The sequence below is a fragment of the Crotalus tigris genome, unplaced genomic scaffold (genome assembly GCF_016545835.1).
Source record: "Crotalus tigris isolate CLP2741 ecotype Arizona unplaced genomic scaffold, ASM1654583v1 scf7180000017871.4482833, whole genome shotgun sequence".
NCBI lineage: Eukaryota > Metazoa > Chordata > Lepidosauria > Squamata > Viperidae > Crotalus > Crotalus tigris.
This window is the reverse complement of record NW_024096690.1, coordinates 1,953,710-1,976,125: the sequence shown is the minus strand read 5'-3', so window position 1 is coordinate 1,976,125 and position 22,416 is coordinate 1,953,710. Positions and strand designations below refer to the sequence as shown.

At 37.5% G+C, this 22,416-nt stretch overlaps 1 protein-coding gene across 10 annotated transcripts in view; it reads right to left on the bottom strand.

The window, feature by feature from the left end:
- Positions 1-5,448: 5,448 nt before the first annotated feature.
- LRRC3B (leucine rich repeat containing 3B) overlaps positions 5,449-22,416 on the bottom strand; it is a 97,065-nt gene continuing 80,097 nt past the window's right edge. For 3 of the 10 annotated variants that reach the window (XM_039343701.1, XM_039343703.1, XM_039343704.1), the window contains exons 2-3: positions 15,729-15,881; positions 10,962-14,130 (exon numbers count right to left, since the gene is read on the bottom strand). In XM_039343701.1, the coding sequence (XP_039199635.1) occupies positions 13,189-13,965 (777 nt within the window). In that variant the 5' untranslated portion in view covers positions 13,966-14,130; positions 15,729-15,881 and the 3' untranslated portion in view covers positions 10,962-13,188. The other 7 variants (XR_005556751.1, XR_005556752.1, XR_005556749.1 and 4 more) reach the window with 7 other exon arrangements.

The following is a 22,416-nucleotide window of genomic DNA, read 5'->3' as shown; positions in this document are numbered from 1 at the left end:
GCATTGTCTTTCACTGTTCTGAGATTTGTCTCATAATTATAGCCTTGCTTTGTGTCATACTTGATGGCTACGCCTCTTTAACTCTCCTGCTTTGTAATATTTAAACAATAAGAGGCCTAGAAATGTCCACTCTCTTCTGATATATACAAAGATAGAGTATTTTCTAGAATGTACAAAGCTGATCTATATACACTGTACAGCTATAGAAATTATTTAAATACTACATATGAAAACAGAGCAGAAATAACAGTTCCAGTAAAGACAAAGCCAACAGACATATTCCAAGTTTTTTTCCAGGCACTACACTTGCATAAGTGGGACTGAGAGGAATATTCCTAAACTGTTTGGGATCTCTTGACATCAGCTAAGGACTAAGTAGAGTTTGCTATGCTCTTCTCTCGTAATATGAATTACAGTCTTCCAGGACTTAAGATTAAACAGTTAGCACACTCTAGGGTCACCCATCACCCACAGGATCAGGAATAATTCAGGCAAAAACAGCAAGAGCAGTCAATTTTATTTGCTTAATCTTGATGTGAATGCATGTAAGTAAAGCATTTCATTTCAGCTTGGAAGAATTCATCATCATTTTCTTATTTCTCCTTCTTGATCCTTTTCTATCTTATCTTCTGTTAACTTATCTTCTAAATAAGGAGTTCTCTTTTATCTAACATATTCAAGCAAAAACTTGGATGCTTTAATTCAAGTTATGAATGCTTTAATTAATTTGAATTTCTTTATCGAACAGAAGAGTAGCTTGGGTGCTTTACATGCCCCTCCCAATTCTGTTTCTATAATAATAAGATTCCTTTTTCTTAACTTGAAGATAAAGGGGAAACACTTGCCAAACAAAAAAAATATAAAGAAACAAAGCCCTACATAGAAGATTCCAGTTGCTAGGACAGGTCATAGATTCAGGTTGGTGCAAAGGATTAGAGACTGAATGAGGTGAGATAGTAGAGAAATTATACTTCACATAAGAAGTTTCCATTCAATCCTACATACACTATATGTCAATTGCCAAGCATTCAAATTTTGATCACATGACCATGGGGATGGTACAAAGTCATACGTGTGAGAAACAATCACAAGTCACTTTTTTTCAATGCTGTTGTAACTTTGTTCAACCATTAAACAAATGGTTGTAAGAGGAGAATTACCTGTACTCAACTACAGGTAAGAATAAAAAGGAGATATTATAAGGATGGATGGAAACCAAAGCTTTCCCATTTCCCTGTTGTTGTTAGTTGTGAAGTCGTATCTGACCCATCGCAACCCCATGGACAACGTTCCTCCAAAACTTCCTGTCCTCTATCATCTTTTGGAGTCCATTTAAGCTCATGCCTATTGCTTCAGTGACTCCATCCAGCCATCTCATTCTCTGTTGTCCCCATTTCCCTAATTATTCCCAGAATGCAAACTGTATTACACTGATGATTATGGATTTTAAAAAGATTAAGATTTGGATATTGGGGGTGGGGTGTGAAACTGGCTATCTAAAATCTTGGGAGAGCTAGATTAGATATAGTAGTCTAACTTAGAATAAAACAACATTCTAATCACTAGTGGAAGCTCAAATAAATTTAATTATTTCAAATTTTTTTCTTTGAATTTTAGGTCCTTCTGAGTTTATAATTTACTGATTATATTACTACTATCAGTGCTTTTTTTGTAAAAAAAAAAAAAAAAAAAAAAAAAGGTGCCGGGACTCACACATGTCATACAACCCACCTTACCTAACTTACAAGGTTTACCTTTGTAGTTGAAAAAAAAAACCCCTTCAATTTTTAGTGTATCTAAAAGACTAGGATTTTGTTCAAGGTAAGTTAATACTATTAATGCTACCATGCAGTGTGTAGCTTTAAATTACAAGAAGGCATTTTATTAATCTTTTGGGACATTTAGCATTGGCACATCCATTAAGTTTAATGAGTGGAAATGTCAGCTTTCTATGTGGAACGAAATTGGCCCAATAAAATAAAATTTGGTTGCTTGTAAAAGGTTGAATTATTTTTAAGAAGTTGTCAAACAAGGTGGAAAAATTTACATTTGGAGTTTAATATGGATATTGACTTGAAACAAATTAAAGTTGAAACTTTGTCAGTGAACAGATTACTTTTGATTTATCTTTAAGTTAAACCCAATTTATAAATAGATCTGATTAAACCTCATAATGTAGATCTACCTTTAAATTCGACCTATACATAATTAATATATATTATCATTAATAATAGTATCTCCAAATCACAAGACATTGGCTTTATTCTTATTCTTCCCCTCTGCAGTTTGAATATAAAGTATAAAAGGCTAAAAAGAGATTTTTGTAGACATCCCAGCCTTTGAACTGCCCAAGGAACTGAAGCAGCAAAGTTTCATTGTCAGCTAAGCTTCCACATAAGCCACTTTTCTTTCCTCTGGCTTTGTCTCTTTTTAATCTCTCACACACCCCATCTTCTGTAAGGGAATGCAAAAACTCACTCACCCTCTTGTGAAAGATGGCCTCCATGTTTATGTGTCTCCCACCACCACCATCAGCTTCCACACCACATGGTCCGACGCAGCCAATCAAGCCGTGCTTTGGTTGTGGTGCTCTGGTGCCTCATGGCTCCTCCTAGAGGAGGCAGACAGCACTGGAGGGGACTCTGCTTGCACCGTACCGCCAATGGGGCATTTTCAAAAGCAAACAAGGATAGGAAGGGAAACAATAGGAAAAGAATGCAAATCTAGAAAATCCATCGAAAAAAGGTGCTGGAACTCCATTCCAGTGCGTTCTATGACAAAAAAGCTCTGCTACTATCTTAATTGATTTAGATATACTCAGACCATAATTATCATGTATTTACATAAATCTGATTAATCCTACCAATGAATTTCAGCAGTAGGATCAGATTTCCATCCAATCCTTAAAAGTTGGTTGCATTTTAAAAAAACATGTATTCCATAGATCTGAGACTGGCATCTTAAATTTCTAGTAAATGCAGATTTAGCAGAAATGAGATTATGTTTATATATATTTTTCCTGTTACAGTGTTGATAACTGAAACTGTCAAGGAGCAATAGGATCACTAGCTTTGCTCTATTTCTTTTAATAACAAGCCAGATTATCTTTATTTTTCCTGACATGGGCAAAATATAGTACTGCCAGAACCAGTCTGAAGTCAGGCATTCAGCATGCCAAGGCAGATTATAAGAGGAAGATTGAAGACCATTTTTATAACGATGCAAGGCAGATATGGCAGGGGATCCAACAAATCACCAACTATAGACCCAATAACATCACTCCTGTTGACAGGGATGCTTCATTGGCAGAGGAGCTGAATTATTTCTTTGCCCACTCTAAAGTGAAGCCATCAGAGGCAGCTATACCACAGCCACTATTCCACCACAGCCCTCTCTTCACCTTGGAGCATAAGGGGAGGAGTACCTTAAGAGCTGTGAATTCAAGGAAGGCTGCTGGATCTAACGGCATTTCTGACCAGGTGCTTAAAGATTGCACAGACCAGTTGGCTGGGATCTTTACTAAGATTTTTAGTTGGTCTCTTTCCCTTTCCACTATTTCATCCTGTCTGAAGGCCTCCATCATTGTTCCACTGCCAAGGGAGTCCTTTATTAACAGTCTCAATGATTATAGACCAGTGGCTCTCACCCCTATTAGTGGTTATCAGACAGTAATGTCATGTGTACTTATAAATTTAATTAGATTGTTTATAATCCCAGGAACCAGAAGGAATAGAGGTTATAACTATTTTATTACACATAGCTCAGACTTATGTGGTGGTTTTAAGCTATTGTGTACACTTGTGAAAAGAGATACTTTGGTCACACTTCCAGATCCTTGAAAAGACACGTAAGGGAATACAAAATGCCAAATTGGAAGCCCCTTTTGTGGGACTGGAAATATAATGTATGCAATTCAATTTTTGAAGATACCAAGAAGATAATTCATAGAATAAGAAACTGATACATTACTGGGAACTCAATTATATCTATACAACTTAGTAATGAGTTTGATTATAGTTCATATGGATATAAATGAGACATGTTTAGATATTTTATCTTCATGTTGCTCACTTCTATGAGACTTTTAAAATTACTAACGTTTTTTTATTAATATAGATGAGCATTTAAATGCTCCTGTTTTGCAGAGAATGTTCACAACTGATTTTTTTTCACTCAAAAGCTAAGGATTATTCAGAGATTTTCCTTTTCCTCCTATTTCTTTTTCAGTTATTATAAATTTATTTTATCCATTGTGTTTGTGGGAGTTTAAATACATATATGAATTCTGATCCCTTATTTTTAATTTTGAATTCCTGATTTTTGTTTTTTATAATACCAAAATGTACCATTTTCTAATTATATATATGACTTTATATACATATCTGAATAATCAAATTACTTTATTATATGCTACAAGTTACTTAACATTTTTTCTTTCAAGCTTTCACCTTGTAGCGATTTATATTGTATTACTCTTGAAAAAAGTTAATTGATTTAATGAAGAACATATATTTTATCAACAGCAATTGGATTTTCTTCCTTTCTCTTTTCTTTTGTTGACATTTCTCCCTTTTCAAGCATTATCTTGCCTGATCATTGAACTGAGTAAGAAAAAGAAAAGAAAAAGAGAAAAAAGAGACATTTGAAGAAAATGTCTGAAGGAAAAAAGAGAGAGACGTTTCTTAGGGTTAAAAAGTAGGCTTCTATTACATTCATAAAATACAAACAGGCTTATTTCTCTTTCCATTATAGAGTAGTTTAATTAATTTCAAGCCTGGCAAGGAGCGATTAAGTTCTGAATGTAGCATCACAGTTTAATACAGGATATGGTAACAAAAAGATGGACACTAATTTTATAAATTGGATGGGTATCTGTTTGTGACGTATTAGTGTGCTGTAAACTAATAATGGACAATACACCTGGTTTCTTTTGACTATAGGTGGTTCTCGACTTACAAACATAACTGAGCCCCAAATTTCTATTGCTAAGCAAGATAGTTATTAGTGAATTGTGCCCCATTTTACAATCTTTCTTGTCTCAGTTTTAAGTGAATTACTGCAATTGCTAACTTAGTAATACCGTCTAGTAATACAGTTGTTAAGTGAAATCTGGTCTCCCTATTGACTTTGCTTGAAGGTTGCAAAAGGTGATCACATGACCCCAGGACACTGCAACTGTCATAAATACATGCCATATGCCAAGCATACAAATTTTGACCATGTGCCAATGGGGATGCTCAAACTGTTGTAAGTCATTTTTTTCAGTGACTCTGAACACTGAAAACAAATGTTTGTAAGTTGAGGGCTACCAATATTTCTTTTTCTAATGAGTCCATTTATGCTGATTTTATAACCTTTGCAAAACTAATCTATAATAAAGCAACTGCCCAGTTTAGCTGCTTTGCGATGAAGATTATGTGTTCCTGACAGCATAGGAGACAGCATCAATACATGACATCTCTGTTTAATAAAATTGAAATTGCATTGATTTACAGACACTCTCAGGTTGTGTTGTTATGCCACAGTAAAGTATCTGGAAATACAACTTGAAAAAAGCAAAGTATTCAATTTATTAAAACTTACACAAATTACTTCCAAGGAAGGTATTTCCTTTAGTGATACATATTTTCTAATATTCATGAATCTACTTATTCTGGAATTCAGTTAAATTCAATATTCAATAGTAAATCAATACACTGAAATACTGGTTGGATTATATATTCCAAATAAAAGTTGTCTAGAAGGAAAGATTAGTGATGGATTCTCCAATATCAGTACCTTAAAATTTCTCAACTGAAATATATATTCAGAATGTATGAGGTGCATACAAATAAATTTAAGTGCTTTTGGATTGATTCAAGAAGTCATCCAGTGTCTCTTTTTCCCTTAAAAAGCTTAAAAATGATTGATACCTGCTCATCAGTGTATCAGAAATTAATATTATATTAAAACATTTCATTATTAATTACATATTTTATTTATTTATTTATTTAAGGTACCACCCACCTAAGTGAAAGCAGATACCTTAGAAAGCAGTACCAAATTCAGATTATTACCTGATTAGGTTAGTGTTGGGATTTTAGTTCTCCAAATTCACAGCTAGCTTAGGAGTATGTGAGACATAGCACAAAATTGTCAACTGTCCAGTTGGCATTTCCAGAAAAAGAAACTCCTGGGACATGATTTTACCAAGAGTATAATACTTTACTAAAAATTTACATTGGCACAGAAGAAGCGAATCCAGCTCTAATTTTCCCATTCAAAGGTTTGCTTAGTTAAACAATAGACTCCCTCGTCCCCACCCATCAGGTGTTCATATTGTCCAATAGTAACATTTCTTCTTGTTATGGAAACAGTCCACTTCTCCATTGAGCATGACCTTAGCTCTCAGAAGCCTCGGTTGCCTAGATACCAATCCTCCCCTGTTGCATTCCATCTCATTGTCAAGATATGAGCGAGGCAGAAAACAAAGGTGAAAGGGTGAATCAGTCTTGACATGCCGACCCCCCTGGAAGAAAGACAGACCTGGAACAACAATAAACATATATATACATTATTATGTAAAACCCAATTACTGCTATATCCCTAAATGGGGCTGTTGAGGATACCGAATGTGAAATTTCTTAACTAACCTCACTGCCCTAACATCAGGGGCAGCCACCCACTCAGCATCTGCTAATGGGTAGCCTTTCCACAGTACTAGATACTGTAATTTCCCCTTGTAATATCTGGAGTCGAGATATTGTAGTGCTCCTCTCCCTTTACTAAGATGGGAGGAGGAGTGGTTCTTTGACTGGCCTCAAACCAGATCCCTGAAAAGGTTTCAATAGGCTACAATGGAATACCAGATGAACTTGCCTGAGGCTTCTCGGCAACTTTAGCTCCACCATCATCAGATTTACGATCCCAACAGTGTGGAAAGGTCCTATGTATTTGGGACCTAACTTTTTGTGAGGTTACCTCAGGTTTAGGTATTTAGTGTACAAATATACCTTAGCCCCCACTTTAAACTGTCACTGGGGGGCTCTCTTATGATCTTCTTGCCACTTTTGACTTTCTCTAGCCTTATTCAGTGCCTCACACACACTGGGCCCTGTGGCTTTTAATGTATCCATCCAATCAGTAATGACCTTGAGGATAGGAGAGCTCTGGCATGAACATGAACTCGGTCCCCATGGCCACTTTGAAGGGGGTAAAACGTGTGCTGCTGTGCACCGAGTTGTTATATGCCACCTCTACGAAAGGCAGAAATTCGGCCCAATTAGTCTGCTCATAATTTACATAATAGTATAGATATTGCTCTACTAGTGAGTTGGAGCATTCAGCAGCCTCATTAGTATTCAGATGATAGATGGAGCTAAGTATCTGGGAGGAGCCTATCATTTTCAAGAATTCCCACCAAAACTTTGCAGTGAATTGCACCCCCCTGTCCGAGATAGTGTGCTTCAGGATCCCATGTAATTGGTAGATGTGTTGCACAAACATCTTGGCTAGGGTCTGGACTGAAGAGCTCTTCGGACACCCTACAAGATGTGCTTGCTTTGAAAACAAGTCAATGACAGTCCAGATCATGGTGTTCCCAGCGCTCTCAGGCAACTTCACGATAAAGTCCATGGATATCTTTTCCCATGGCTTAGTTGGGTTGGCTACCAACTGTAGCAAGCCTGGAGGCTTCCCAGGTAGGCACTTCATGGAGGCACACATGGGGCAACTGGCCACATAGGCTTCTATGTCCTTTTTCATTTTTGGCCACCAAACCTGTCTTTTTCACAAATGAAGGGTTTTCACGAATCCAAAATGCCTTGCGGGTTTTGCATTATGACTCCTCTGCAGGACCAAGATTCTCTGACTGGCTGGGACGTACAATTTACTTCCCTTCCACACTAAGCCCTCCTTTGACATCAGGTCTTCTTTGTCTCTGGAATCATTCATCCGTCCCCAAAGCATCTTTTAACAGTTGCATCAATGAATCTCTTGTTGGTTGCAGGTAGGCTGTTTTCTGCTGCCTTGTAAGTGCTGGCACTGTGAACTGCCTGGATGAGATGATGGAGTTAACTACTTCTTCTCAGGCATTTCTGTACTGAAGCTTGTGAGAGAGGGCATCTGCTAGGAAATAGCGAAGGGTGAAATTGAAGTGGTTAAAATACTGAGCCCATCGGACCTGCTTAGGGAATAGCTTCCTCAGGGTCCTTAATGCCTCCAGGTTCTTGTGGTCTGTCCACACCGTGAAAAGAATCTTGCTACGCTCCAAAAACTGCCTCCAGTTCAGAAGGCCCATCAGAAAAGCATAAGCCTCCTCCCAGATGGCCAACATCTCTCAGTATCAGATAACTTGCGAGACATGTAGGCACAGAGTTGCAGCTCCCCCTTTTTGTTCCTTTGGAGTAAAACCGCCCCTACTGCCACATTGCTGGTGTCTGCTTGGATTACAAAAGGCTCATCTGGGTTTGGATGCTTTAAGACTGGTTCTGCAGCAAAGAACTGCTTTAGTTTCTCGAATGCCGCTTGGCATTCGACAGATCAGTTTAATGATTGGCTCGATTTGGGCTTCACCCTCTCCCATCTTGAGCAGGTTGGTAATGGGTAGGCTATCTAGGCAAATGTGGGATGAACTGTCAGTAAGTCACAAATACCAGGAAGCTCTGTAACTGCTTCCTGGTTTAACAGGTCTCCCATTTCAGAATTGGCCTCACCTTACCTGGGTCCATTTCTACAGCATCTTTGGAGATGCAATGCCCCAGGTAGTCTAGGCTGTTTTTGTGGAAGTTGCATTTAGATAGCTTCATGTACAGTTGGGCTTTCCATAACTTTTTAAGTACTGCTGTCACCAGCTTTACGTGCTCTTTCATGGTCTCAGTACAGATTAGAATGTTATCCATGTATACCAGCACTCCTTTGTACAGGTGCTCATGCAAGACTTCATTTATTAACTGCATGAATACTGCGTGCACTCCTTGCAACCAAAATGGCATCACTTGAAATTGATAGCAACCCAGAGGGCAGTTAAATGTGGTTTTCCTTCATCTCCTTCTTTAATCCTCAGTAATAGTAGCCCAGCATTTCCCTCGTAAGGGAGAGGAGATACATATTCTCTATGCAGATACCATTCAGTCGATGGTAATCCATGCATAGTTTAAGAGATCTGTCCTTTTTGAAAAGCACAGGGGCAGCCATCCTTGGTTTCACTGGTTGGATAAATCCCCTGGCTACATTTTTGTCTATAAAACCTTGATGTTCCTCCATCTCCCTCAGGCTCATTGAATACATCTCTGGCTTTGGTAATTTTGCCCTGACAAGATTTCAATAGGCAGTCTGTGGGCTATGGGGCAGGAACATGTCTGATTCTCTTTCGATGAATGCCTCCACTAGGTCATGGAATTCATTAGAACAAGTGGCTCTAAATCCTCACTTTCCTTTAGCGTGTTCAATGACTTTGCTTTCAGTTCCCTAACCATAGACTCATGGCTGGCATGCGGTGCTTCCATTGCCCGTTGGCTAGCAACTTCTTACATGAGTCTTCTTACATGAGGTGCTGGGCATCCCTTGGGCATCTGGTTTCATGTGCTGCATGCTCATGATACTCCATTAGATCGAGCTCCATGTTTGTGGCCAACTGGTACCACATTCAAAGGTTGCATGGCATGCCCTGGGACAGGCAGTTGTGATACAGCTCCTTGTTCAGTCCTTTCCAGAATTGGTAGACTAGCATACACTTGGGCCAATCTTTCAGGTGAGCTGCTAGGCTGTGAAAGTCTTGGATGTACTCTGTCACTGGCCGCTTGCCCTGCCATAGGAAACAGATATGGATCTCTGTATGCCAGGCCGCTGCAGGGTCTTCAAACCTGTCTTGCAACGCCTAGATGAAAGCATCCAAGTCTTGCAACTCCAGAACCCCTTCATCGTGGAGAGACACCAGTCCCTCTAGGTTAGATGTGACAATGTTGACCCAGGTGCGCCCATCTGGGTTCCTTACTCCATGTCATTCCATGAAGTTCCATAGCTGGGTCAGGAAGTAAGCCACATGGTTGGGCCATTCATCAAACCAAACTGCAAAGGGAAGTGGCACTTGGTTCTCTCACACTAAGACATACCTGGGCGGCAGCTCCAGTGCCTGAATGGGGAAGCCAGATGTTGCTAGGGTTGTGTGTGCCAGCCCCCCTACATCCTGCTTTGGCTTGGGCTGCCATCGTGGTTTTCTGGAGAGGAGGCTCCCTTGGTCTCACCCCTCTATCCACTCCTCTGTCAACTGCTAACATCTCAAAACTGCCAAGCTCTTGGTGGGTCCAGGTAGGCTGCTACAGGAGAGCTGGTTTAATGTCAACTGTCCAATTGGCATTTCCAGAAAAAGAAACTCCTGGGACCTGATTTTACCAAAAGTATAACACTTTACTGAAAATTTACATTGGCACAGAAGAAGCGAACCAGCTCTAATTTTCCCACTTGAAGGTTTGCTTACATAAAACAATAGATTCCCTCATTCCCACCCACCGGGTGTTCACATTGTCCAGTAGTAACATTTCTTCTTGTTATGGAAATAGTCCATTTCTCCATCAAGCATGACCTTGGTTCTCAGAAGCCTCGGTTGCCTAGATAACACTCCTCCCCCCCTTTGCATTCCATCTCATTGTCAAGCTGAGCAGAAGCTATAGGTAAAAGGGCGAATCAGTCTTGACAAAAATTAAATAAGGTTATTCTACGTATTTCAAGTTTATGTGATGAACTAACTGTACTGCATTTGTATGATTGTACTTAATAGGTTGAGGCCCAATGGCAGGCCTGGATTCCATTACCTTCAGATGCCAGTTCACTCTGGGTATATTTCTTTGTATATAATGAAGAATAAGAGATTCAAAACAGTCTAACTAAATAAAGGTATTAAAATATTGAATCAATAAGGCCCAGTTCCAGAAACACGAGTTCTGAAAAACAAATAAAGAAACAAAATTTTGTAAAGAGTGTTTACTAAGGCAAAGTACAGTGAGACACCCCAAATTGTAGAAATGGTGGCACAAAATCTGAAGTTCAGAATGACCTGAAATTAGCAGAGGATTAGAAAAATGAACAGGTTTTCTTAAAGTATATTTAAAATTAAAGAAACAGGAGTAAAATGCCAACAGAACTACCCAACTCCTGTCTTGACCATATCATCTCTAACAAGAAGATATATATTTTACCGCTCATGAATATAATGAAAAGGAAGGAATGAAGCTCAAGACTGACATAAACAAGCTTGGGAAATCTCTATTTATCATGAATGGTTTAAATATCTAGGGCTTTATGAACTACACAGTAGATTTGCTAATGGTCTGACCAAACATTTATGAATTATCTCTGAAAAGACCCTTGAGACCTTGTGATATACTAGATGACTGGAGAAAGTCAAAATTCATATCTTTGTTCAATAGGTGGACTCAAGAAACTACAGATCAATCTAAAATTGATGTGTGGCTGTGAAGACCTAAAGATGAAAATAAAGAGCAATCTGTAAGCACTTTGAAAACAATGAAGACACTATTTTCAGCATATATTTGTTAATAATAAATCTTGCCAGATTCAGTTTATCAAATTTTAATCAAGTTGCTTGATAGGTTAAAATGATAGAAAAAACAATTCTGACTGAACATTAGGAAAAACATTAACAATATTTTGTTAGAGGAATAAGTTTCTTTCAGAGCTGGTTTTCTCCTTGTCATTCAGTGAAGCCAGAAGATACACAGCCATCTGTTAGACCCAGAGATGCTTTAATTTGGATTTCTGCACTGAGCAGGGAGTTAGATAATAGTCTGATGGTCCCCATCAGCTCATTGGTTCTATATAAAAGGAGTTCTAATAGAAAACCTCTATATGTTTCCCTTGGCAGGTTGCAGAAATGGTTTGCCACTGCTTTTTTTTTTTTAACTTTCTAGTCTAGTCAATACCTCTGGGATTCCCCTAACCTAATACTGACAATAGCTGGAACAGTTGGGCTTTCAATATCAGGGATATTGATCTGTTACACAGGTTCTACTTATACAACATGTTCCCATGGATTTTAAGGAGCTCATTTTATTATTTAGTTAGGATCCAGCCAATTTCATCTATATGCTTGACAAGATTTTCTATATCTATCTCATTTACAGATATGTTCATTCAGAATCACAGTAAAAATGGAAGATTGAGTCAAAGAACTGCGAACTATTTGTATATGCTCTTTCATACGTATATGAAAAATAATTTACATAATAATGGATGTGGATTTTCTAAAATTTAGAATGAAAGGGAAGAAAAATTATACTTCAATCTCAATTCCTAATAGATTTGCACAGATAAATTCTCCAAGGTCTTTTTAAAGCTAAAATAAAACTATTCTAATACTCAGTATACATCTATTCAAATGTAACAATATGTTTGTTACAATAAACTTCTTCCCAATATTCACCAGATGTTTTGGAAATCAATTCCCCAAATCCAAGAGATAAGACTTGAAACTCAAAATCTCAGTACCAGGTTATGGAAAGTTGCGGTGTTGCATGGCAGCCAGAATAAAAAATATATGAATGCCAAAATCAATAATAAGTGGACCATTTGAATTCAGCAGCTTGGAAATAACCAGACATTAACTCAATAATATCTAAATTACACTTGTATACTATGTATATTCTTGGAGCATAAAATGGTACTATGTCATATAATAAGATAAACTATCTCATAAATATATCAATAAATATCAATATTTAGATATATATCAGAGAGCCAATTTCAGAAATGTTGAATTGTATTGATTAAAAATTATTTTTTGATCATTGTAAATCTTTGATCTGTCCACATAGCAATAGCTAAAACAAGGCTTATAAGACAGTATTTGGGTCAATAAATTACTCTTCATTTACATGGTTCAAAGTTTAGCTTTTATTTGGTTTTAAATTAAAAAAATAAATCTCATTATTAAAGAGTGGAATGAGTCTAAACTAGTGTTTACATATTAGTTCACTTGGTTTAGAATACCACCAGAGAAACAATAAAAGAGTACTGTTATTATCCCAAAACAGACATCTTTTTTTTTTTTTTAAGAAAGGTTGACAGTGGCAGAATTCAGTTTAATTGGAAAAAGTCTTTAACACATTGACCATGAATGTTAGAAAGAAATAGCTGGCATCCGTGCTCTCCATATCTAATGGCTACCTCAGTCTGTCACTGGGTTTGGGCGCATTATACAACAGTGCTAATGTCATCTGCTTCATCTGGTTTTTTCTGCCTGCTTGGCAGAGATTTCAAGTACTCCAGGTGCCGGCGTGCATCCTCTTGATTTTGCCGCACATAGTAAACTACATAGGATATCACCATGGTGAACCAGCCAAACATGGTGACTAGCATGGCATAATCTGTTGTCTTTTTAGGAATATTACATAGGTCAGCATCAGCTGCATTGAGAAATGGCCTCCCAGCATGTTCATCTAAATCAGAGGTCTTACAGATGACACTGTTGGCTGTTTCATGGTTGGAAGCCATGCTTCTCAAGACTTGCTGCAGGGTGCAATCACAGTGCCAAGGGTTGTTTGCAATTCGAGCCCTAGCCTTCAAATTGTTAAAAGCATTTTTGTGCACGCTTTTAATCCGGTTGTCTGACAAGTCTAGCATTTGCAAGGTTTCTGCCACTCCTTTGAAGGAGTGTTCATCTATGAATTCAATGATGTTTTTGGATAAGTTGAGGACTTTCAATTGGTGCAAGTCCTTGAAAATCTCATTTGGGATGGATGTAATCTGATTGGAGTCTAAATAGAGCAGGACAGTTTCAGGAGGAAGATCTCTGGGTATTTCTTTCAGGTTCGCATTGCTGCAGCTGACATTCAAACCTCCAGAATGAGAACAAAGGCAACCTTTGGGGCACATACTGGCAGAATGAAAGCATAGTATCATGAGTACAAAGCTTTGTAGAAGCAGACACATGGAGAGGGAGCGAGTTAACCACAGGTCTACCAAATGCATGCTGGAATGTCAGCATAATCACCCAACCACTTCTCATTTACCCAACAGTGGTGGCAAAGTGTCTCAGGAACAAAACTGCAACCTCATTCTCACCAACAATGGAGGTCAAGAATAGTTTAGTATGTAGAGATCTTCATGGTTGGTTTGTTTTTTAAAAGGACATTCCTGGAAAAGGAAAAAAAAAAAACCTTTTAAAAGATTGTGAGGGATATTTTTTAAATGATGTCAATATAGCTAAAGGTACAAACCAAGGCAAAACTATTCAGAAATATTCTTCCATTAAGTTTGGTGGGTCTTGTCTCCAGATAAACATGTAGATTCAAATGGGAAATTTTGATGGCAAAGTCTAATTTATTAAATGTCCAATAGGTTCACTGTTATAAATGACCTTAAGATGTTCTTTCACTCTAAAATTACCATTTCCAAAGCAGACAATTTCTTTTTTCTTTTTTAAACACAAGTTTTCTAGAATAGCATAATAAAACTTAATTACTTTCTTCCATTCACAGTAACAGACACATTAATAAGATTTACAGTGGACTCATGCAGCAGTGACAAATTAAGGAAGGATTTTTGTGTTTAATGACCTTGCGCTACAATGTTCCATATTGCTTTAAATCCAAATTAAACTATTTAAGAAAAGAATGTACTTATTTTTCAAACAAACCAAATATTGATAAATCTGAAGTCATGAACATGTTTTTGCATCAAGTTCACAGGCATTCTGGTTGGGAAATTATGGGAAGTGTATTGGAGTCTCCAATCTTTATCTGCTTATTTGATAAAGAATTTTGCTATAAAATCTCTAAAAAATTATCAGTGTTTTATATAAATACTGATATATATATATATATATATATATATATATATATATATATATATATACACATAAATATATTATATTTATCAGTGTTTAAAATAAAATCTGATGAAATAAGAAACTTCTGTGTTTTTCAAGGAACTCAATTTATTGAAAGGGGAAAAGTTGCAATAACTTGAACAGAATCTAAAGATAGATTGTAAAACGGTGCAATACAGTATCTTTAATTTCTTCATTATAAAGTACCGCCATCTTTTCAGTCATTTATATCACAAACACATATAACTTTTACCAACAAGCTGAGAAGTTTGCATATTCTTAAACTGTATTTAAATATACATGAAGTTCATTTTAACATGTAAGGAAAATAATATAGGACTAGCAGTAAGTAAAATATCCACTCTTTTATTTTCAGATGTAATCTGGAAATTTTAGAATTTGGGCAAATGAGTAGATGACATGACATTTACTACTGGTAATGTATACTGTAGGTTTTCCATTATTGATACATGATGATTATCTTACTGCTTTTGAAGACAAATGAATAAAGGCCAGAATTGTTGGATACGAGATGGGCAGCAAATAAATTTTGTAAATAAAAGCCGAAAGTATTCCGCTCTTATGGCACCCAAGAATAGTGAGAAGTGTTTCCCAATAAATTTTATTTGTAAATGAAGCCAGCAGAGATGCTAAGAGAGAAACAGTTTTGAACCCCTTTTAATATGAAAATTGCTCTCCAAGTATATTTTAGCAAAGCTTTAATACTCACAAATGTGATGAATAAATAAAATATATAAGCAATATAATCTTAGAATTTGAGTTAATGATTATCATATCAAAAGAATGCTGTCTCTGACCTAGGATCTGAGCATTGAGAAAATTGCAAATAACCTCTCTAGATCATTAAAAAAACACAATATAAAGTAAAATAAGATCCAAGAACCTGTCAACTTATTGTAGTTCAGTTACTTTGATGAGGTGCCTTGGGGATTGAAAGGAAGCTTTTTAAGTTGCTCCTTTTTTCTGTCAAAGAGGTAGAAAGAGATCTTGCTGAGTGAATCACATGGTGCCATCTCGTATCTTATGGTCAGGACATCTTAAAGAAAAGAGAAAGAAAATGATTGTTTTATAAGATTGTGCAAAATTAGTTCTTTAAAATTGAAGAGTAGAACGGTTCTACGTATTTAAATTGGGGAAAAAACTATGATCCATAGAAAATAAGTAAAAGCATGTATTTTGATGTGTGGAACACACAGGCCTGTTTTGCTAACAATATTAAAGGAAAGGAAACTTCTAGTAGATTGCTAAAAGAAATATAAAGTTTGATGCTGTGTTTACTTTTGAGAACATGCATTAAAAGGTAGCGTACATGTTGAAAGAACTACAGATGTATTTTATATAATTTTGATATAGGTGAGGGGATGGAGAGGAGAGGGAGAGGGGGGGGATGGTAAGTGTACGGCAAGGGGATTTGGGCTGCATAAATCCAGATGACAATTAAGAGTACAACAAAGAATGAGCATTTTCTATATCTCTTTTCTGTCTTCTCATTCTCAGCAAAATGACTTTATTTTTACAGACACATCTCTGAAGGAAATCCTTGTGAATCACACTCCTACCAATGAAACTCTACACAAACAAAACAATAAATTCACCCTGCCCTTGCATTAAAATAGATAATTTCTTATTTCTCTTTATACCTCACTTCTGCCATATGATATACATTTAAAGAAACATAAAATTATTTTAAAAATTTAAACTCAAACTCAGGTAAGAAGTTTTCATATTTTTTGTTTGTAAAAGGCTATGAGCCTGTTAGCTTTCTGTAAGGCTCTGAAAACTGGGCTATTTCTTCAGGATTTTTCAGTTTTAGGAGCTGGGTAGGTGATGTGCTTTTGTTTCAAGGGTTATTGCTTAACCAGGATGTCATGGATTTATGTCCAGAGTCACTACCATGAGGTGGTGACTATAAAAGTTAACATCAATAGGTTAGCATTAGCATTTAGGAACTATGTACGAAAATAAATAATGACAAAATTCTATGGAAAGATCTTTATCAAAAACATAGAAAGAAATCAGTGGGATAAGGCACAAAGTCTAAATACAAAAGAAAGAACTAGATGTTTTCTGTTATGTCCCGAGCCTTGCAAATGGCTCGGGGCGTTTGCAGGCGGTCCCGGGCAGGTGCAAAGCTGCCCGGGACCAGACAGGCTGTCGCCAGCGCCGTGCGCATGCGCGGGTGCTGGCACGGGAAAAGTATCGCATTGACCCGGAAAATGTCTATATAAGAAGCTGAGAGATTTTGGGAGCTGCTGAAGCCATCTACTTGTAAGCTGAACGCAGAATAAAGAAAACTGAGAACTACAACTGCTTCTCGTGTCTTACATTTCCGCGAAGGACTCAACATTTTCCTCTACAAAATTCCTGCAGAATTCAGTTTTACATTTCTCAATTCCAATTCTGTAAGTTTCTTCTGACATACAAATAAGAAGTTGCAATTTAAGAAAAGGGTAAAATCTGAAAGCTGCTTAAATATTCCCTTTTATTGTTTTGCTTTTCTTTTTGGGAGAGAAAAGTTGCTGAGAGGGGGCAATTGCAATTTAAATACTTAATTAAGATGTTTTTGTTTTAATCATGAACATAAAAATGGCTGCCATATAGTGGTTAAAGTGCTGATCAAGGAATGTGGATTTAGTCCATGCTCAGACATGGACCACAATCTAGTCATTTAATTTTTAACTATACATTCCATCTCAGGGATATTCTGTACATTTTGAAAAGAATGTTATTTCATAGGTAGGTAGGTAGGTAGGTAGGTAGGTAGGTAGGTAGGTAGGTAGGTAGGTAGATAGATAGATAGATAGATAGATAGATAGATAGATAGATAGATAGATAGATAGATAGATAGATAGATAGATAGATCGATCAACAAGAGAGCAGGGACAGTGAATTGTGTAATTAAATTTCCAGAAATCTGATGTAAACCTCAGTTGAAGTACATGAACTTTCAAGTCTTACCGTGCATGAGAAACTGCCAGTTTAATAAAATAGGAGATCAAATAGAAGAAATGAGTGTTCTGATATATGTTTGGAAATTAGCATGAGAATGGAACAGCTGAGATCCTGCAACCCCCTAACCAGTCACAATGACACAAATCTGGCAACAGTGCAAATGATTTGCAGCCCAGTTCATGCTATTATCTATCCTTTGGAGATATTTTACAACTTCATCTGAGGAGTTTATGACAGATCATGCATCCCTCCAATGGCTACAACATGAGAAAAATAAGTTTTGTGACAAAAAGAAGTTACTGAAACTTGGCTTTGCAAGAAGATGACATCACTGTTGTGCACACCTAGAGCCAAATTATCATTATGGCAGATGGTCTATGCCAGGAGCTATATTAAAAACACCATAGCAGTTTATGAATCTAAACAGGACATACATGCTGTGCAATCGTTCCTACAGGTTTTCTGTTATAAATGCTAATTTATCCCTAAAGGTATGATCTGAGTTTAGAACAAAATTCTGAGAAATTAATGAGTTAAAGGAAGTCAGTTTAGTCTCAATTTAAAGATAAGCATATACCACACATACACATACACACATACACACACACAACACAAACACTACATACCTATATCTATACTTCCCCCCCCTCTTTATATGAGCCAACTGAGAATCTCTAATAAGTATTCTACAAACATAATTATTGTCATCTTCCAATAGGAGGTAGGATTAGGATTCATGGAGAGAAAATCAGAAATTTGTAAGCAACTGGCAGGTAGTTTAGTTGATAAGCCTCAAAGAAACAAACTCAATAAAGATGGAAAATTTCTTTATTAGGCCTAGGATGCAGGGCTGTGTCTGAAAAGTAATACCTGGAAACAAGATAAAGTAAGGTAAACTCCACAGGAAAAGAATTTGGCAGTCTTGTCACTAATTTTAGTTGCTTTTCAGTCTGTTTTTGTTGAGGTGAAAAGCATTATTTTAACTCATTCCCAATCTTAGTCCCTCTAACCCAGTGGTTCTCAACCTTTTTAATGCCGCAACCCCCAACTGGTCGTAAGTTGAGGACTACTCAACTGGTCGTAAGTCGAAGACTACTCAGCTGGTGCAGCACCATTTGCAGAATGGGACTTTTGGCAGGCTCAGCAGGGCAGAGACAGCCTGGACAATTCCTATTGGCTTTTGAAAGCCAATAGAATTAGACTCTATTCAAGAAAGTCTATTCTATTGGCTTTCAAAAGCCAATAGAATAAAAGGGAGTAACACAGCTAAGGAAAAGGGGGGAAATGGGGGGCTGCGTTGTTTGGTGACCCCCATGAAATGTCGTTCGACCCCAAATGGGGTCCTGACCCACAGGTTGAGAACCACTGCTCTAACCCTTTGTTTACTCATATTAGTGATCTGGAGCTTCAGGATTGATTTTCAGTCTCTTGTAATTTAATGTAATTAGCCCACCTCTCTCATTTTTTCTTTATTCCCTTATTTAATATCACTTTTTACTGATCACTCAAATGTTCAGCACATTAATAGTGTCACACACTCCAAATCAACTTCGACTTGGTAAGCCAGTTTAAAAATAGGAAACCAATGTCATTTATTTAAAAGCTTATTTGTTGGGGAAGAATAGAGATCTCCTCCCTCATGCCAATTCCACATAAGGAGAGTACTCTGTTCAGGACCATCTGCCCAGAAAAAACTATATTAAGTATCCTAGAACTCAGGAAGAAAGAGGTGTGAAAGTAGAGATTCCAGAGAAAATCTGCAGACTTGTATTTGGGGCAGGTATACATCATCCTTGCTGTACAGTACAATAAAGGCAAATTAATACCTTGGACAATCTGAAATGACTCTTTTGCCTCTTTTCAGCATTAGTGGCACATTTAGTTTTCAAAATATGAAATCATGGCTATTTCAGGATATAATTATAAAACAAAGCTCCTTCATCATTTCAACAATAAAAGTAAATTTCACACTGTAGAGTATTAAGAGGTCTGTTTTCCAACTTGGTTTATTATATAAGGAACTATGGAACTGACTGGAAAATACATGGTGCCATGCAGCCTCCTCAATATGACTCTGCCTAGCTATTTTTCATCTTATCTTAATTCCCCCAGGTAGAGCTGATTCTGCTGGCTGGTTATAATTATCAGATCCAACATGTCTGAAAAACGTCTGGCTGAAGACCTTAAGATATAATAAAAATAAAAATCATGAAAACTAATAGCTATATAGGTCGGCAGGCATTCGGCAAGCTAAGTATAATTTTCAAGAAAACCTCCCATATCTGAAGAGAAAAGTTTTCAATCAGTGCTGCTCTAACATACGCCAGTGAAATATGGACACTAATCTCACTATCGATACAAAAGCTACGAGAAGCGCAGAGAGCCATTGAAAGATACATGCTCGGCATTACAAGACAAGATAGAAAGACCTGCACATGGATTAGAGAACAAACAAAAGTATACGATATCATCAAGAGAGTAAAGGAATTGAAATGGAAATGGGCTGGTCACATAGCAAGAAGAACTGATGGCAGGTGGACCAAGGCAGTCATAGAATGAATCCTATTTGATAAAAAGCATCCACAAAAGAGGCCTAAAACAAGATGGATCGATGACATCAGCAAGTATTGTGAGCCCAATTGGCAAAAGAAAGTCTCAGGACTGTTTTGGTTGGAAACATGCGGAAGAGGCCCCATCCTGAAGAGGATAGACAATGGTTAAAATGATGATGATGATGACGAATTAATACAATGCTAAAAATGGGCATACTATAATCATAGTTAACAAAAGCAATTTCACAGTATGTTCAGAAAAGCAATGACTCAACTATACAATGAAACTGATAATGGGGAAAGGAATGTTGCATTATGACTTCACAGCAGCAGTTATATATATATTGGGTGAGACTGTGGCTTTTTTAATTTGCTGGTTCAATTACTGAAAAAGAAATTGAGATAATTTTTTTGGTAAAAGTTTGGTCAAGCCCAAATGTAAGGTGACCAACCGTCCTCCTTGAGGGAGGACAGTCCTCCTTTTGTAAGTTCTGTCCTCCCTCAAAAAGTGTCCTCCTTCATGTCCTCCTTTTTGATATTTGAAGACTAATCTGCAGGGCTTTTTTTTCCCTCATAGAACGCTCAGAATGGCGTTCCGGCACCTTTTTTTGATGGTTTTTTTTCAACTTTTGCATGAGCTGCGCTACTCCCACTATTGGCTTTCGAAAACCAATAGGAATTGCTGCTGAGTGCGCCAAAACACCTGGCTGGCAAACTTTGCACATGCAAGTTGTCTATATTATTGTTGCAATGAATAAAATGTTTTTTTATTTACAATTTTTTTTCTTCAATTTATTTGTGTCCTCCTTTTCATTGTAAAAAAGTTGGTCACCTTACCAAATGTCAAAATAAATGTTTTACATTTGCAGATAACACATTGGGAAAGAAATATATGTTCCAAGATGTCTTTGATCAGTTTACTAATACATTCAAATTAAGAAATTATAGTTTTTGGAACAAGCCAATCAGAGTTGTAAAAGAGGGTTTGGTTTCAAGACTGTCAGAGTTCCTGTTTAAACAAAACATGATTCTTGTAGTTAGAGAAAGATTTGCTTTTCCATGCTTTATCTGGAACTTCCACAATCCACCACACTGAGGCAAAGAAGCCATGTTTATTACAAGAGTCACTGGATACCTGCTTTATAATCATAGGGACCCCAAAAATGGGAAAGCAAAGGTTTTTACAGATGTTGAGGGCTACAAGGTGAGAAATCTTAGGACTCTGATTTGCCAGCTATTATTTCTATAGTTTGGAAAAATGAGCCTTTCGGGAAGGTAGCAGAGCTGGGAAGCCTACTGTTAAAAGAGTTGAAATGTTGAAAATAATCAGGTTGATTGAGATGGAACTTTACTCTATGTTGCAATTCCTTTGTAAGGGCTGCCCTTGAACTGGATTTGAGAGCTTTTGTTTAAATGGGATTGCAGGGGGGGGGGCTTTCTGTCTTTGCATCAGAAAGGAGTTGGTTTAACTAAAACACGCATGTCAAACTGCCGGCCTGCCGGCCAGATGCATCATACTGAAACCACATCCACCCCAATCCCGGCAATGGGGAAAAAGTCGCGATACATAGTGCGATGTCACATGATGTCGCGAGTTTGACATGCCTGAGCTAAAAGTGTTGTATCCTGAGCCTGCAAAAGCAGGCTCGGGACATTGCTATGGTCCCGGATGTTGCAAGCTGCCCGGGACCAGACTGAGCAGCGCCAGCCTTGTGCACATGCGCGAGGCGTGAAAGCACGCCTTCCTCTGTAACCATTTTACCCGGGGATCCGGTCACAAGATAAGAGGCCTGCGAATCTCTGAGTTTGTTATTGGAGTGAGCAGAAGAGAAATAAACAGCTGTTGATTACAGAATGCGTACTCTTCATTTGCCATTAAACCAAGGACTTAACACTGGCGACGAAGGTGGGATGACTTACAGGCTTGAAGAAAGGCTGTAAGACTTACCCAAGGAGTCCTTGAGGAAAGGAAGATGGCATTAAACTCAGCATCTGGCCTGCCACTACAGCGTCACTGGTGGTAAGTTCGGCTGATAGACTCCTTCCCAGGCCTAGAAGTAAGGATGG